The sequence below is a fragment of the Ochlerotatus camptorhynchus genome, unplaced genomic scaffold (genome assembly GCF_037179485.1).
Source record: "Ochlerotatus camptorhynchus isolate MF236.1 unplaced genomic scaffold, CSIRO-AGI_Acam_v1.1 ptg000084l, whole genome shotgun sequence".
Taxonomy (NCBI): Eukaryota; Metazoa; Arthropoda; class Insecta; order Diptera; family Culicidae; genus Ochlerotatus; species Ochlerotatus camptorhynchus.
In genome coordinates this window covers 3302110-3317935 of record NW_027040574.1, presented here as the reverse complement: position 1 = coordinate 3317935, position 15826 = coordinate 3302110, and the positions used below count along the sequence as shown (strand labels likewise).

Sequence of the window (15826 nt, the reverse complement as noted above, 5' to 3'; positions counted from 1 at the left end):
CTTGAAATTTCGCTAGCGAAAAAGGTTGTGAAAAAATGTTTGTGGAACATTTTCCAAAGGTTTACAGTTTACAGTTCATGTGAAACGAAATCGATCAGTTTACACCTCCGGTGAAGTGAAAATCTGACAGATACGCTCTTTCTCGAAACGTCAACTTTTCGCTTAGCTGCTGCTTTTTTCGCTAGCGCTGCATCCGCGAAAAAAATAAACGTAAGCGAAAAAGATACGATCCACAAAATTAGATTTCGCTGGATCGTATCTGTTTACAGTTCACTGCGAAGTGAAAAAATTGCCAATTGCGTTTTTCGCGCAGGTGAAAAATTTAGTATTTTGTATGAGGTTTTCGCTTCGCTTCGATCTCTATACAGGCCTTTATTTACAACAATCAAATGCCTACGAGATTGTGCCGAAGGTGTGCCGTTGGATGTACCCAAGTTGTACCTAATCTAATTGCGGCGCAATGTGCTGAGTGACTTGGTAAAGATTCTTATTCGGCTGTGCCACTAACGGCAACTTCCCCACTTAAAAAACCCTCTTTCACCAGCTGATGGCGCTGGTGTTGCACAATTTACACTACACACTAAGTGCTGGTAGCGCCAAGTGGCAATTTTCAACAGACAATTTATCGATTCTAGCACCAAATTGATCGAAAGTGGAAAATTTATAAAGGAAATCAGGAGATGCTAGCGCCACGTAACGGCGATGTTCCCACTTATCTTTGCACAAGTTTATAACCGAAGTTGAACGTCTGTTCTCTGTGTTTTTGCTGAGATCTCACAAGGAAAGGTAACGATAGTGACCACTGAGTTTTCAAACGGGACTTTTTCAGATTCATTTAAATATAAAAAAAATCAGGCAGAATTTGAAGAAATCTTTAATTTAGCGATGATGAAGCTGACGCGTAGCCAGCAGGAGCTCTGAAGGGTCTAATTGGACTAAATTAAATTATTTGTTTAGCTTCATATGTAGTAATTATAATTTGTTATATTCATGTCTCCAAAATGTTTGTGATGAATACTCATAACAATTAGATGTTAAATTCTGTAGTTTAAGCTCAACATTGCATTAGGTCCTAAGTAACATTGACAGATTCTCTTCGTCGACTTTCTCTTTGTATCCCCACGGCCATATAAAGACAATCCCAGGTATTTTCAGCACACAGATCAATAAAAGAAGCTTTTATCTAGCACGACAAATCTACGACAAACACAACAAGACACGGTTATGTGGTCAAGTTATTAACTAAAGAGAAAGTCGACGAAGAGAATCGATCAATGTTACTTAAAACCTAATCAAAGACATCATATCAAGAAGACTGGCAACTTTGCCAGAATCCAAGCGACAGATACAATAGCGCTGCGCTTGACTGAAGGTGGAAGCAACGCATAGAAAAATGAGCAAATACACAAACCTTTCTTCTGAGGATGTAATCTTTGCTATCAAATTCGTTCGAAGCATTTACCTTTGAGCGGCAGATGAGGCGATTGTACCTGTCTCATAGCGTTGTGTTGTTGTCTTCGACCTAATGCAATGTTCAGCTTGAGTTAATATTTGATTTTATGAATACAATAAAGCTTAAAAATTGATTTGACTCTTTCAGTTGAACAACCTACAGAAAAATGAAATAAGCAAGCACAGAAACAGACCAAAAGTCTTTTAGAGTATCTAATGGATTTGTGTAGTTACAGTTGGATTCTCAACTATTGTGACTGGTAAAAAATCATAAACGAGTAAATCAGTTATCTGTAATGAACAGAAAGACAGTAACTGATTTTCAAAATTACCTTAATCTGATAGAAACCCATCGTCACCGCCTGCTATGTGATTTACCCATCAATTCTGGAACGAACCAGGCGAGCACGCACTCAGAAGGCAGTCCGCGAGTCACTCATTAAACCTCCACCCACAACTTTTCCTCTGCATTCATTTATTGCATTTCGTTGCTTAGTTACAAAGCAAAGTATTCGAAAAACTCGTCCAGTGCCTACTTCGATTCATCCCAATCCCAGGACGACGGAAGATAAATGAGAAAAAGGGGAAAATCCAGGAGAAGAAAATCGCACCAAGGGGTTTCTTTCCGTCTGTATACAACAACAAGAGGCTGGAGAAAAAAACGTCGCTGTGTGTAGGTATGTACATAAACTCCTTCCCTTCCGTTCGCCAGAAGCACACACAGTGTTAATTAATTAATCGCAATAAATGTGCCTTCATTCGTGTTGACCCATAAGTTCTATGATTCGATCGTACAGTAAATGTTTCGCATCATTTCCATACGTAAAATCCAGATGGTTCCACCGGTTATCCGGAACCCGAAGCAACTGAGCAGAGTCCCCCAGCTGTTGATGCAGGAGCCCAACATCCGTAACCGATGCTAGCCAATCGTTATCTCCGTAGTGCAGGAACACCGGTGCCGATATCCGGTTCAGCGGATAGCTCGGTGGAGAGACGGATCCATACTCCATCAAATTGCGCACGATACCGAGATCGTACTGTCGAAATCGGCCACTGTTGATTCCCTGGGCGAAGTGAATGAACTGTTTCACCGAAGCACCCGCTGGGGTGTTCTCCAGAATGGCCGGAAGCATCGTCCGGTTCGTCTGAGCCGAATCGTATCCAGAGACGAGAAAGAGTGCATTGACGCAGGCTTCCTGCAGCACTGATGAGTCTTCACAAGCCTTTTGACCGCCTAGGGCCATCATTTTATTACTTGGCAGGAACTCCGTAACTCCCAGCATGCCCATCGTCCACTAAAATCCTCAAAATTAGATGAGAAAACATCGAACTTCATAAATAACTCCGTGTTAACTCACCTCAATCTGATTGGCAAAGGGCGCAAAAGCTCGTATGAAAGGCGATCGCAGATGACCCATGAAGGCGACCGGAGCCAGTGCGTGCATCGAACGAATCTTCCCGTTGTACTCCGGTCTCAACGACGCCATTACGAAAAACGACGTAGTCCCTTGAGAATGTCCTGCGTAGTGGAGCGACTGCTGACCGGTCTTCTCCAGAACGTAATCGATCATGGCAGGCAGATCGAGGAGACCAATTTCGTGCCAACTGAAGTCCCAGAACTTGGCCTTCTTCGGATCCATTGTCACATGCTGCCGAGAATTGGTGTTCCCACGAGCATTCCCTAGCCAAACGTCATAGCCGGCATCAGCTAGCAAGTAGGCCAGGGATCTCCCCGGTCCCAAAATCACCCAATCTGCCGACGAGCATAGTAAACCATGCTGTAGGAACACGGGTGTGGTTCGGTAGCCAGGAATTCTAAACAGTGACAGTACGTAGCCATCGGATGTTACCACTTGGTGCTTTTCGACCGTATAACCATCATCGGTAATGATTTTCTCTGTTCCTCTGGATATTGCTTCCACAAGGATGGTACTTGAGCCAAGTAGCAGTAAGGTGAATGCGAATAGGCGGGTCTTCATTGTGTGATGCTCGATTCAAAACTGAATCATTTGGGTCATTGCCTGAAAACGATGTTCAATAGCTTATCAATTTTATTAACCCAATATCCTGCGTAGATAATTTGGACACACACACCAACGAATCCTTTCTGTCACACGCTATCACGCAGCAGAGTGGACCTATTAAAACACGTGGTGCAATATCTCCTGGCCGTTTGCGCCCCTATTCTTGAACAAGTCGAAAAGGGGCAACTGCGATATGAAGTCTCATCATCATCAAGATGCGCGTGCGAGTGTGGTTTGTGATGATTGTGAGTGACCTCCGTCGATCGGGCAAAGACATTGAACTTGTGAAAATCATGGCCTCTTGGTACGATGGAGGACGCATTTCTTCTTTCGCCGAAAAATTGGTCAATTCGGTGAGATGCTATCCTGGTACTTCGTGTTATCTTGAAGGAGGGATGCGTTACAAGCTATTTATAGTTGGAGATGCTTAACGTCGTCAATAGTAGACTTAAAGTGAACATTTTTATACGATAGATAGGGAGATGAAAGTAACAAACCAATCCCACCAAGGTGGTCATTCTCTAAAACAGGCCTGATAGGACTAGGAACTGTAATTAATAATAATTGAAATTCAAAAGAACTAAAAGTGAAAAGACGCATCTGTGTCACTTGATAAGTTATACATGTAAACCACACAAATTCAAGAAATATAGATCATTTAAAGTAAAAAAAAGGGGGATGAATAGCAACAATATATAATGAATTGTACCTATGTTACAATTTTATCGGATGTATTTAAACAATATCAAAAGATTGCCCACAGCCTCACACACAGCCAGGATTACTAATGTAATAAAAAAGTAGAAGGGTCTGTGCCGAACGGAAGCTTGCCGTAGGACCACTAGAGGACGGAACAAATGTGAAGAGCATTTAGTTCTTTTAATTGATCGATCATCTATTATCTTAACTCTTCCGTTTTTGAATTGCAGGCGCACCAAATTTGTAGTATATTTTTTTTCAAAGAGAAAGTTGATGAAGAGAATCGATCAAAATCACTTGCACCCCTGCTTACAAGTTTGGCTACAAGATTACAACTCTTGAAAGCATTTTGTATGGTCGTTGGGGCGTGTGGTTCTGGACAAACAGACACAGACAAATTATATTGCAACTCTTTACTGTAATAAGCTTATTGGCCCTGAAAAGGGCCGTTTTGTTGCCAAAGTTGGTGATGATTTAACCTCCGAAACCGTACAGAGTGCGTCTGTCGCTTCAAAGCATAGACGACATCCATGGCAGCGTTGCCAGATTGTTTTCATAGTTATCGGTATCAAAAGATAAAAAAAATCGGTATTTATCGGTATTGACTATTTTAATTTATTTTATATTTTTTTCAAACTGTTAGACTAAAATCGAAAGATGTACTTTCTATGTAAGTTGGAAGACATTTCTTGGAAATATTTGAATTTGACTCTTAATGGTACCGACAAACCTTCCAGAGGAAGAATAAAGAAGATCTTGTGGAGGAAGTTTGAAGGAAGTTCTAAGAAATGTCGGAAGAATATCCGATGAGGATCTTGCAACATAAATATTGAGAAACTCTTGGCAATAATGTTTATTAACTTTCGGAAAAATCCAAGAAAAGTTTGGAAATCGGAAGCCAATCCCGTAGTAGCCATTTCCAGGGGAATTCAGAGAAAGTCGGAAAAACCTCCCAATAAGTCAAAAAAATCCCACGGAGACTGACTTATGGAGAAACTTCCAGAGGAAGACGAAAGAAACTTCTGGGAGAACTCGATAGATACATCCGGTAGAACTTTAATTGAACTTGCTGAAGAAGACGGAAGAAACTTCCAGGAGACGCTGGGAGAAACTTCCTAAGGTAGCTTGGAAGAAACTTCTGGAAAAACGCCAGAGGCCTTACGGAATAGTCGAAAGATTCTTCAAGAAGAAGATGGGGAAATATCTGGAAGAAATATATTTCTGGGGAATGTTAGCACGATATTCCCTGCAGTTCCTCACATGCTCTATTGATCCAGAAATTTTTCTTGCAAACATCCCTGAAGCCCCCAAAATATCCCTGAAGTTTTCGGAACATTCCTGAATTGCTCTTTGGAATATCCCATAATTCCTCGGAACTCCTTGAAAGTTTTGCAATTTTTCTAAAGTTAATGGGGCTGTTTTGAAGTTCTCTGATCATTCTTGAAGTACTCGAGACTTCCCTGATTATTATGAAACTTCCGGAAAATCTCTTATCTTCTTTAAAAGTTCCTGGATCTTGTTTAGCACTTTATTTTTTTTTTTTAATTAATGAACATAAGCATTAAAGTTCTCTGAACCCCCACATTTTTATTTTTTTTTAAGTTCTCGAAACTGCCGATAAAAAACACAGAACTTCTCTTAAAATATATTCACAATTTTCTAATGTTCATGTAACATCCCTTACGTTTCCAAAATTTTTATGGACCTCTCGGAACTTTACTGCAGTTTTCGAAAATTCCCTGAGTTTCTCGGATTTCAATTAACTCAATTCTCCGGAAACAAATGGAACTATCCTGAAAACCATTAAATTTCTATGAAGTTCTTTGGACTTGTGAAGTTTTCAAAATATTTCAGTTTCCTTAAGTTCATTGGAGCTCTCTGGGTTTTCCTGAGTTTCCCGGGTTCTCGAATTTGAACAGAAGATAATGAAACTGTCTTTAATGTATCGGAACCTAATCAAAGTCCGAACTATTCTGAACTTTCAGAACTTCTGAAAAGTTTCTGAAGTTTTCCTGAAGCTAATGGAATCGCAATAAAACTCTGGAAGCATTCCTGAAGTTCCGGGGAAGTTGAAAAAACTGACGAGAGAAGACGGAAGAACCTTTCGAGCGAAGCCAGAAGAAGCTTCCAAGGGAAGTCGAAATAGCTTTCCGAAAGGAATCGGAAAATAATTTACAAGGTAAGGTGGACGGAAATTCCTAGGGAAAGTTGGAATAAACTTCGAAGGGAAGATTAAAGAAATTTCAGGAAGTTCAAAAATTAACATTTTAATGGACCTATTTTCCACTGAATAAAAGTATTTCCCGAGTTGGTTGGAAATGCTAACATGAAGCTTTATAGTGTGATGATTTATTAGCTAGAGAATGATCTTTAGAAGAGGGTAGGTGGATAGTTCCGTTAGAGTACGGCAGTATGAAAATTGAATAGAAGTTGAAAATGAGCGAAGGGCCATTAAAGCGACAGTTTACAAAGATAGACGCACATTTTTGCCTAGCCCGTACGATGTACGCGGGGACTTGAAGTATGTCTCCAAGTCCACAGGCAAAAATGTGCGTCCCTCTTGTTGCTCATAAACTGACTGCGGCTGTGGAATAGTTCTAGCGACGTTTTCATCACTACCTAAAGCCCCACGTTGGGAGAGCATTTCCAGTCGATGGTGTGTTATAATGCAGTTCTTCTTTACCCAACTATTGTGTTGCTCCTCTCGTCATGACCAACGTGATCATCTCAGAGAGAAAGCAGTAGGGTGGTTGTTGCGTGCTGTACCATCATCAGCATTGTTGACGGTTACTCCCGCCTTGAGTTGTTACATTCAAAGTGTTTTTTATGTTACTTCATACGCGAAGTTAACGATTTTCAGAGTTGGTTGTGGACTTGGAGACATACTTCAAGTCCCCGCGTACATCGTACGGGCTAGGCAAAAATGTGCGTCTATCTTGTAAACTGTCGCTTTAATGGCCCTTCGCTCATTTTCAACTTCTATTCAATTTTCATACTGCCGTACTCTAACGGAACTATCCACCTACCCTCTTCTAAAGATCATTCTCTAGCTAATAAATCATCACACTAAAGCTTCATGTTAGCATTTCCAACCAACTCTGAAAATCGTTAACTTCGCGTATGAAGTAACATAAAAAACACTTTGAAAGTATTTCCCGATTTCCAGAAATTACCTGGATGAGCCATCAGCTGTTTTTAAACTGCTTGGTAACCTCGGCTCAGGTTGAGGTTCGCACTGACAAAAAGTTCGGTTTCGCATAAACGAATTCGCTATATGTGTTAATTCGACAGTGAGCATGCATAAGGGCGTATACTCGATGATCGATTCTCTTCATCGATTTTCTCTTTGCATTGCTACAGCTAAGTGAAACAATTTTCTATAATATGTTCAATGCAGAGATGTAACAGGTTATATTGGCTATCAAAAACAACAGCCAACGCACCGAGAAACGTTAATTCTAGCGAGTTATTAACAAAAGAGAAAATCGACGAAGAGAATAGATCATCGCGTTTACGCCCTTATGTATGCTCACTGTCGAATTACATTTTTCATTGGCGTTGACGGCGACTCTGTAGCTCTTTACTCCTATGAGAAAATCCATAAGCAAACGTCAGACTGTGCGTGAAACATGGCGGACTTTGTACTATCCTTTCACTCCACCGAAAATTTCTATAAGAAACTGTCTATATTTGCTGAAATATCAAATTTTTCGACGGTGCCGTCAACGCCAATCGCTGGTGAAAATCGAATATTTCAGTGCTAACATTTGAAAACGGCACAAAAGCCATTTGTAAACAAATGGTTTGTGGGCCCTTTACTCACTACTTGAAGTACACCCACGCGACACAACAGGAACATCGGGTAGGGGAAATTTTCCCCTTCCTGACGATGCTGTTGGTTTGCGTGGGCGTTCTTCGGGTAGCGAGTAAAGGGCCCACAAACCATTTGTTTACAAATGGCTTTTGCGCCATTTTCAAATGTTAGCACTGATTTGGTATCTATGGGTCTTTTACTCGATTCGTTCTGCATGAAGCAGGTAATGGTTAATACCTACGTAATAATTTACCTTCTTGACAACTTAATATCAAGAAGGTTCCAAAAATCTTCCAATTTAACGAATAGGAAATATAAAAAAATTGAGAAAACACAGAGTGCTGATATCGCACGCTTCATACTTTCGATAGGACTAATTATGCTGGTGATTCATGTCAGTTATTGGCGAGGGGCAAGACAACTTTGATTCAATTAGAAAAGATCAACAAATACACTGATAGGCAAAATAAAGTGCCCACCCCATCATTTTTGAAATTTCTCTCATTTATTTGGTTCAAATTCAAATAAACACACCGTAGTCTGTTTCGATGTCTTACCTTTATTATTCTTTTAAAGTTACACCTATGGAATACTGAAAATATAAAGTTTTACTTGAAGTAAAAGAAAATCAATTTGGATTGAAAAAGAAAACAGTGACAAAAAAAAGTGCCCACTTCAAAAATCGGTATGTTTTCGATAAGTTTCCATCGGAAAACCCCTCGATTGTTTTTGTTTTGAAAGTTTGACATGTATTGAAGCAAACGGGTGGAACTGGTGCATTTGTACACGTGATCGCATTTGAATCAGTTGAAAAAAATGGAGGACGTAGTGATTTCGAAAGCAATTCCCGTGTGTATCCGAAAATTGGTTGTTCGTGATGTGCAAAACGGTGAATCGCACCGGTCTGTCGCTAGGAAGTACAATATCAGCAAAACAGCGGTCGGGAAAATTCTGCAGAAAATGAAATCGTTCGGATCAGTGGTGGATCGCCCTGGCAGAGGCAGGATGCGCAAAACGGATGCGAGAACGGACACCAAGATCATGCGTGAAGTGAAGAAGAACCCGAAGGTAACTGTCCGCGAGATCCAGGAGGCTCTTCAGCTAACAGTTTCCAGTCGAACTGTTCGTCGCCGTCTCGTAGCACAGGGGTTGAACAGCAAAGTTGCTCGGAAGCGCCCATTTATCAGCAAGGCAAACAAAGTCAAACGGCTTAAGTTTGCTAAGGAGCATGCTGATAAGCCCCTAGAGTTCTGGAAAACGGTTCTCTGGACGGACGAATCAAAATTCGAACTGTTCAACCGGAAGCGACGGGTTCGTGTGTGGTGTAGATCGGGTGAGGAGCTTCAGGAGCGCCACATACAAGGCACGGTGAAGCATGGAGGAGGAAATGTGATGGTCTGGGGGTGCTTTTCGTGGGGTGGAGTGGGAAGCCTGGTGAAAATCGACGGGATAATGACGGCAGATTCCTACATCGACATCCTGCGGGAAAATCTGGAAGTTTCGCTGATCCAGACGGGCCTTGAGGAGAAATTCGTATTCCAGCAGGACAACGATCCGAAGCATACTGCCAAGAAGACTAAGTCTTTCTTCCGGTCATGTCGAATTAAACCACTGGAATGGCCTCCACAAAGCCCGGACCTCAACCCCATCGAGAATTTGTGGGCGATTCTCGATGCCAGGGTTGACAAAACTGGTGTTACCAATAAAAATAACTATTTTGAAGCCCTGGAGCGCGCCTGGGAAGAACTAGATCCACAGCACCTGAAGAATCTAGTGGAGAGCATGCCGAAGCGCCTGCAGCTGGTCCTGAAGGCCAAAGGAGGACACATTAACTATTAGGCTGGTATTCTTTTACTTTATTTTATGTTTTCTGGAGTTAAAATGCAGTGGGCACTTTTTTTTGTCACTGTTCTTTTTTACACCCATTTTGATTTTTTTTTTCTTCGAGTCAGTCTCTTCTTTTTATCTGGTATTCTATAAGTGAAACTTAAAAAGAATATAAAGAATAAGATATAAAAAATACTACAGTGTATTTACTTTAATTTGAACCAAATAAATGAGAGAAATTCAAAAAATGATGGGGTGGGCACTTTATTTTGCCTATCAGTGTATTTATTAATATCAACGAAAATATTTCAGTATTTTCGAAAATAAATACATGTGAAAAATATTAATTTTTGCCCCGAACAATGACTGCTCTACGAATACTTTGGTTTCTAAGCCTAGAAATAAAAATATTTTAATATTTTCGGCATAGGTTTTTGGTAACTGTACCCAAGTCTCTCACAAAAGCGCCCGCATCGTTTATTGGCAAATCAAAGTTGGCACTCGTGGAGAATAGACGAACTATGAAAGTGATGATGGTTTCAAAATTTTCCACGGAGAGGTATACGAGTGCAATTTTAAAATGCTTTTATTTTGCAAATGGAGCATTTTATTTAAATCTGGTTAGTGCTACGTTAGTAGAAAACTGGAGGACTACTCAATAAACATATAATATAAAAATAATAATTTCTTTTCAGATTTTAAGGTCTATACATAGATTTCAGCTTTTCTACAACTGTAGCAGCAACCAGATTTAAATAAAATGCTTCATTTGCAAAATAAAAGCATTTTAACATTGCACTCGTATACCTCCCAGTGAAAATTTTTGAAACCATCATCACTTTCATAGTTCTTCTATTCTCCACGAGTGCTAACTTTGATTTGCCAATTGGCAAATCAAAGTTGGCACTCGTGGAGAATAGAAGAACTATGAAAGTGATGATGGTTTCAAAATTTTACACGGTGAGGTATACGGGTGCAATCTTAAAATGCTTGTATTTGGCAAATGGAGCATTTTATTTAAATCTGGTAAGTGGTACGTTAGTAGAAAACTTAAGGACTACTCAATAGACATATAATATAGAAAAAATAATTTCTTTTCCGATTTGTATGTGTATACATAGATTTCAGCTTTTCTACAACTGTAGCAGCAACCAGATTTAAATAAAACGCTCCATTTGCGAAATAAAAGCATTTTAAGATTGCACTCGTATACCTCCCCGTGGAAAATATTGAAACCATCATCACTCTCATAGTTCTTCTATTCTCCACGAGTGCCAACTTTGATTTGCCAATAGACTTCTCTGACATTTGTGAATTGCACAAGTTTAGTGCAGAACTTTGGGTAAATTCAAAGGTTTTCTTGCACTAATCCTTACAATTTACCCAAAGCACTGCACTAATCCTTGTGCATTTCACAAACGTCAGAGAAGTCTACACGGTAACCGGAAAATACCCAATAATGACTACAAAGTAAGCATTTTCGAGGGAAACTGGGACTACCGATTAAATTAGTAAAATTTTACCCATTTATGCGTGGGTGTACTTTGGTTCGCATGTAAAGGCCTTAGAAAGTTTGTTTACAAAAGCTTTTGTGCCGTTATTAAATGTTATGCCTGAAATAAGCAAAAAAATTACCTTTAAATGAGTATCTGTTACGCATTAATTGGTTTAAAAAACAAGTATTAATGAGTTACACCACTTTTCTTCAAAATTGGTCTTTTTTTACTCATTAAATGGCACTTTCATGTTGAAAAAATAAACTGCAGTTACTCACAAGTTATGAGTAACTGCAGTTGTTTTTCCAAATTTGAGTAAATTTCGTATGGAAAGAAAATTCTCTGAAACAAATATTATCAGTCACTGAGTTGGTAAATTTGGCCAGGTACCCAAAATTAAGTTAGTTATACCCAAAGGCAGGTAAACATGATTATATTCAACTTTGGATTCCCACACTTTACTACTCCTAGTTTTGCTCCTCTGTTTTTAACAACATTAAGTTGGGTTTAGATAGGGCAAGTCAATTGATCAAGTCAGTTGAATTCAACTGACTTGAACGCGAATTGAACGTGTAAACCATGCCATTCAACTGACTTGATCAACTCAATTGAATTGAAAAAAGTTGAACCAGGCTCAACTTTTCAAACCAATTGAATTAATCATGTTTTGTTGTTTTTGACATCATCCACATCCAGAGGGCCATTCACTTTCGAATGTATGGGAATGGTAGGAAACCATTTGGAAATGCATGAAAATTTTCACTTTTTATTCATTATCGTCTTTATGGGCAGTTTTAGATGCACAAAAATTGCACGAGTACATTACTGTGGTGATAAGGTAAACACTCGTTTATTTGTTTCCTTCTGTGAAAGCATGTTTAGTCACCAATCGTGGATTTTCTGATATTCTCCATACTGCAAAAATGATTTTCCTACCACTGAAGGGGCGACATCTCTCGGATCTTCAGTATAGCTACTACTCAAATCATATAATTAATTCAACTGAGTTGATCATTTGACTTGCCTAGTCTAAACCCAGCATTAGATGGAGAAAGGAGACAAACAAGTCAAAAGCAGGTAAAAATGCATTGGCCGCTCGGTACTTTTTTCTTACCGTGTAGAGATCATTGAGATTGCTCAGCTTGTGGACAAAAGCAATGCGTGGTCGATGAAGGTCGAAATACTCGCGGAAGCAAATTTAAGGGGACAAAATCCAACTGGTCTCATTGGAAACCAATTAGATTAGTCACAGTTCCAGTTAGAATGCAACATTTGTAGGGATACCTTATAGGAAAAACCAATTAGATTCTACAGTCAACTTTCCATTTCTCGATATTAAAGGGACCATCAAGATCTTAGAAGAATCGAGGGAGAGATTGACATGAAGAACAGTAATAATTTATTAGCCTACTAGTACGATTCTTTATTTATCACACATCCAAAGTAAAACTCGATCGATTACTTCAAACGTAGCAAAAACTAGTGAACTAGATTTTTACATCGACATATGGTGAGTAATTTGTTCCCGAATATTTTCTAGGCATTGAGAATTGCGATAGAGAAAAACTCGATACAGAAAACTGGATTTGTGCACGGCGAATGAGAATGACCCAAAATTGACTTTAATTTACTCATAAACCACAGTGCAGGAACTCAGCGATGAGCCTCAAGTTTTTCAAGGTTTATCCTGGCAACAAATCCCGAATATGAGAATAGCAAAGATCGGATTCACTCAGGCTATCGGTACTACACTCAAAAAATAATTCACATTTCCAATGGAAAATATCCATTAGAATTTCTTTCATGCGATCTCATAATTGCGATTAATCACATAGAATTCATGTGATCATATGAATATCATGTGAAATGAAAACTTTTTTCAGTGTACTCCTAGACTGAATGAAATTTTCGTTAATTTTCCGATAGATTTTTGAGGTTTTCCACAGTAAAGCATGAGATAAATTGACTCATCCCTGAGTTCCTACACTTTCAGCGGTTATGGGCAAACTAAATTCAAATTTGAGTTGTTCTCCTTCGCCGTGTAGAAATCTGAACACAGAAATTCAAAACAACCCAAAATTAAGTTCTTTTCACTCATCTCCCATGTTCCGTACGATAAGCCAAATTTGGGTAAACCGGCTCAAAGTAGTTTGCATTTAAGGACGGCAAAAAAAATTACCCGTCGCTAAGTTATTTTCAATTTTTTCTACCCAAAATTAAGTTCAATTAACTCAAATTTGGGTATATCGCATATTACTCAATTTTGGCTTCTTGTACGGAACTAGACGGTTGAGTCGAATCTTTCGTTCTATTTTTGACAACAATAGCGAGAGGAAATGAAACGGGCAGAGGTCAAATAACTCAAATTTGAGTTTAAAAAACCCAAGCGGTGGGTAGTTTTGTTTTTCTGTGAAGGAATTAAACTTTTCTAACTACACGGCCAATGCGATCAACCCTAATTTGAGTTCAGTTTTCTCATAAATCGCCAAAAGTGCAGGGACTCTACGATGAGTAAATTGTGGAAAACCTCAGAAATCTGCCGGAAAATCAGGAAAATTTCACTCAGTCTAGAAGAAGTGCCAATAGACAGAGATTCTAATCTTTACTTTTCTCATAGGTATTTTGGGATTTTTTTGTCGAAAAACATGAGGAAATTTACTCATCGCTGAGTTCCTGCACTTTTTGCGTTTTATGAGTAAACTGAACACAACTTTGGGTTGCACTCATTGGCCGTGCAGCACATCGAGAAATGGAGAGTTGACTGTAATAGCAATAATTATTGCATAATTATTCTTGTTAAGCAAACCAATATATTGACGCGAAGGGGAACTATTGACAATAATATTGATGATGTGAATTCAGAAATATTGTCAATCTCGATATATTGACGTCAATATAGAATGTATTGACAATACGATTATTGTCAATAGAAGCAATCGTGTAGGGTCCACTTAAGGTCCACTTACTCCTTTGAGGAAATCCCAAAAGAAATCGTCGCTGGATGCGTGAAACGGCGACTTTTTTCTTATTCGGTCACTCCCCCAAAAACCCCGTAGCTAAGCGTCAATCTTTGCGTGAAAATGCCATGCCCCATGCTTCGCAGCAGCGAATTATTTCTATCGCATTCTGGTGTGCTGTGCCGTTCCCGCTGTGTGAAGCAAAAAGAAAAAGAAAGCCAAAAGTGCGCAGTAAGGTGTATTCAGATCTGAGCGAACATTAGCGGAGCGGAGCAAAATTTGCGTTGGAATGAGAGAGACAACTAGTACCTTTCTCCCTCTCGTACCCTCGCAAAATCTCTCTCCGCGCGTGAAACATCGCTCAGCAGATCTGAATACACCTGTATTGTTCACAGACAGTCAGACTGCCGCTCTCTCGCTCACACTGCCTCTCTCAACCCCGACAGTACAGTGGTGAATTCGGACTGTCAATCACTAACACAACACCGCTTCGTGCGGTGTGGTTTGCGAGCCAGAGCTCGACTAAGCATACTTACCTGGCGTAGGGGTTACCGTGATCACGAAGGCGGTTCCCCCAGGGAGAGGCCCTTCCATTGCACTTCGGTCGGGTTGACCCCTGCGATTATCCCTCATGTGGATAACTCGTATGCGGAATTTTTGATAGCCGGGACGTGCGTACGCGCACATCCCGACCCAATCCAATAAGAAAGCTGTGTTCTAAAGTGAACTCTACACTATTGCTTTTATTGACAATAATCGTATTGTCAATACATGCTATATTGACGTCAATATATCGAGATTGACAATATTTATGAATTCACATCATCAATATTATTGTCAATAATTCCCCTTCGCGTCAATATATTGATGCGTGTGGGGTTTGCTTAATAGCTTACTATCTACAGCACATTTAGTTGGAGTTGGAACGGATTTAGATAATTCTTAATTCTATGTGCTTAATGACGTTTGGGCCATTTTTAGTTTGCTCAGCGTGCAGATTGACGGATTAGTATTCAGATTAAATTCGGTCAGATTACCGGAGGCCCCACGGTACAACACATTCTGATAGATTGAGCAGTGAATGACTTTTGATTTTTCATGAGATGTTAGTCGAATTTCGCGCGCTGCGCTATCTTTAAGTGGGTTACACGGCGAATGAGAACGACCCAAATTTGAGTTTAGTTCACTCATAATCGCCAAAAGTGCAGGAACTCAGCGATGAGTAAAATTTTTCTCATGTTTTCCCAGGATTTTCCAGGGAAAAATTCCCGATATGAGAAAAATAAAGATTGGATTCACCCAGCTATTGGTACTACTCCGAAAGTGAATAAAATTTTCGTTAATTTTCTCATTTTCCGGCAGATTTTTTAGGGTTTCCACAGGAAACCATGAGACAAATTTACTCATCGCTGAGTTCCTGCACTTTTGGCGATTATGAGTGAACTAAACTCAAATTTGGGTCGTTCTCATTCGCCGTGTACGTTTTAGTTGGGCTGTACCTAAATCGAAGGCAAACGTCATTTCTGACAGTGCTGGCTCCTTTTCGAGGGGCTCATG

General features: G+C 39.7%; 1 protein-coding gene and 1 non-coding gene across 2 annotated transcripts; one reads left to right on the top strand and one right to left on the bottom strand.

The window, feature by feature from the left end:
- Positions 1–2174: 2174 nt before the first annotated feature.
- On the bottom strand, positions 2175–3438 carry LOC135698270 (lipase 3-like). Its single transcript, XM_065218161.1, has 2 exons — positions 2811–3438; positions 2175–2747 (listed from the first exon to the last, which is right to left on the bottom strand). Exons 1-2 carry the CDS (start codon positions 3429–3431, stop codon positions 2208–2210), a joined length of 1161 nt encoding a protein of 386 aa, XP_065074233.1. The 5' UTR covers positions 3432–3438; the 3' UTR covers positions 2175–2207.
- An 11359-nt stretch (positions 3439–14797) lies between these two features.
- LOC135698331 (U1 spliceosomal RNA) lies at positions 14798–14961 on the top strand. Its single transcript, XR_010517475.1, has one exon. It is a non-coding gene; the product is annotated as a U1 spliceosomal RNA (small nuclear RNA).
- Positions 14962–15826: the final 865 nt, after the last annotated feature.

Bases quoted from the DNA above. Each gene is read 5' to 3' on its own strand.
- LOC135698270 (XM_065218161.1), bottom strand. From the start codon at position 3,431: ATGAAGACCCGCCTATTCGCATTCACCTTACTGCTACTTGGCTCAAGT. The intron at 2,748-2,810 runs GTGAGTTAACAC...TGAGGATTTTAG, and splicing joins CCTTTGCCAATCAGATTGAG to TGGACGATGGGCATGCTGGG.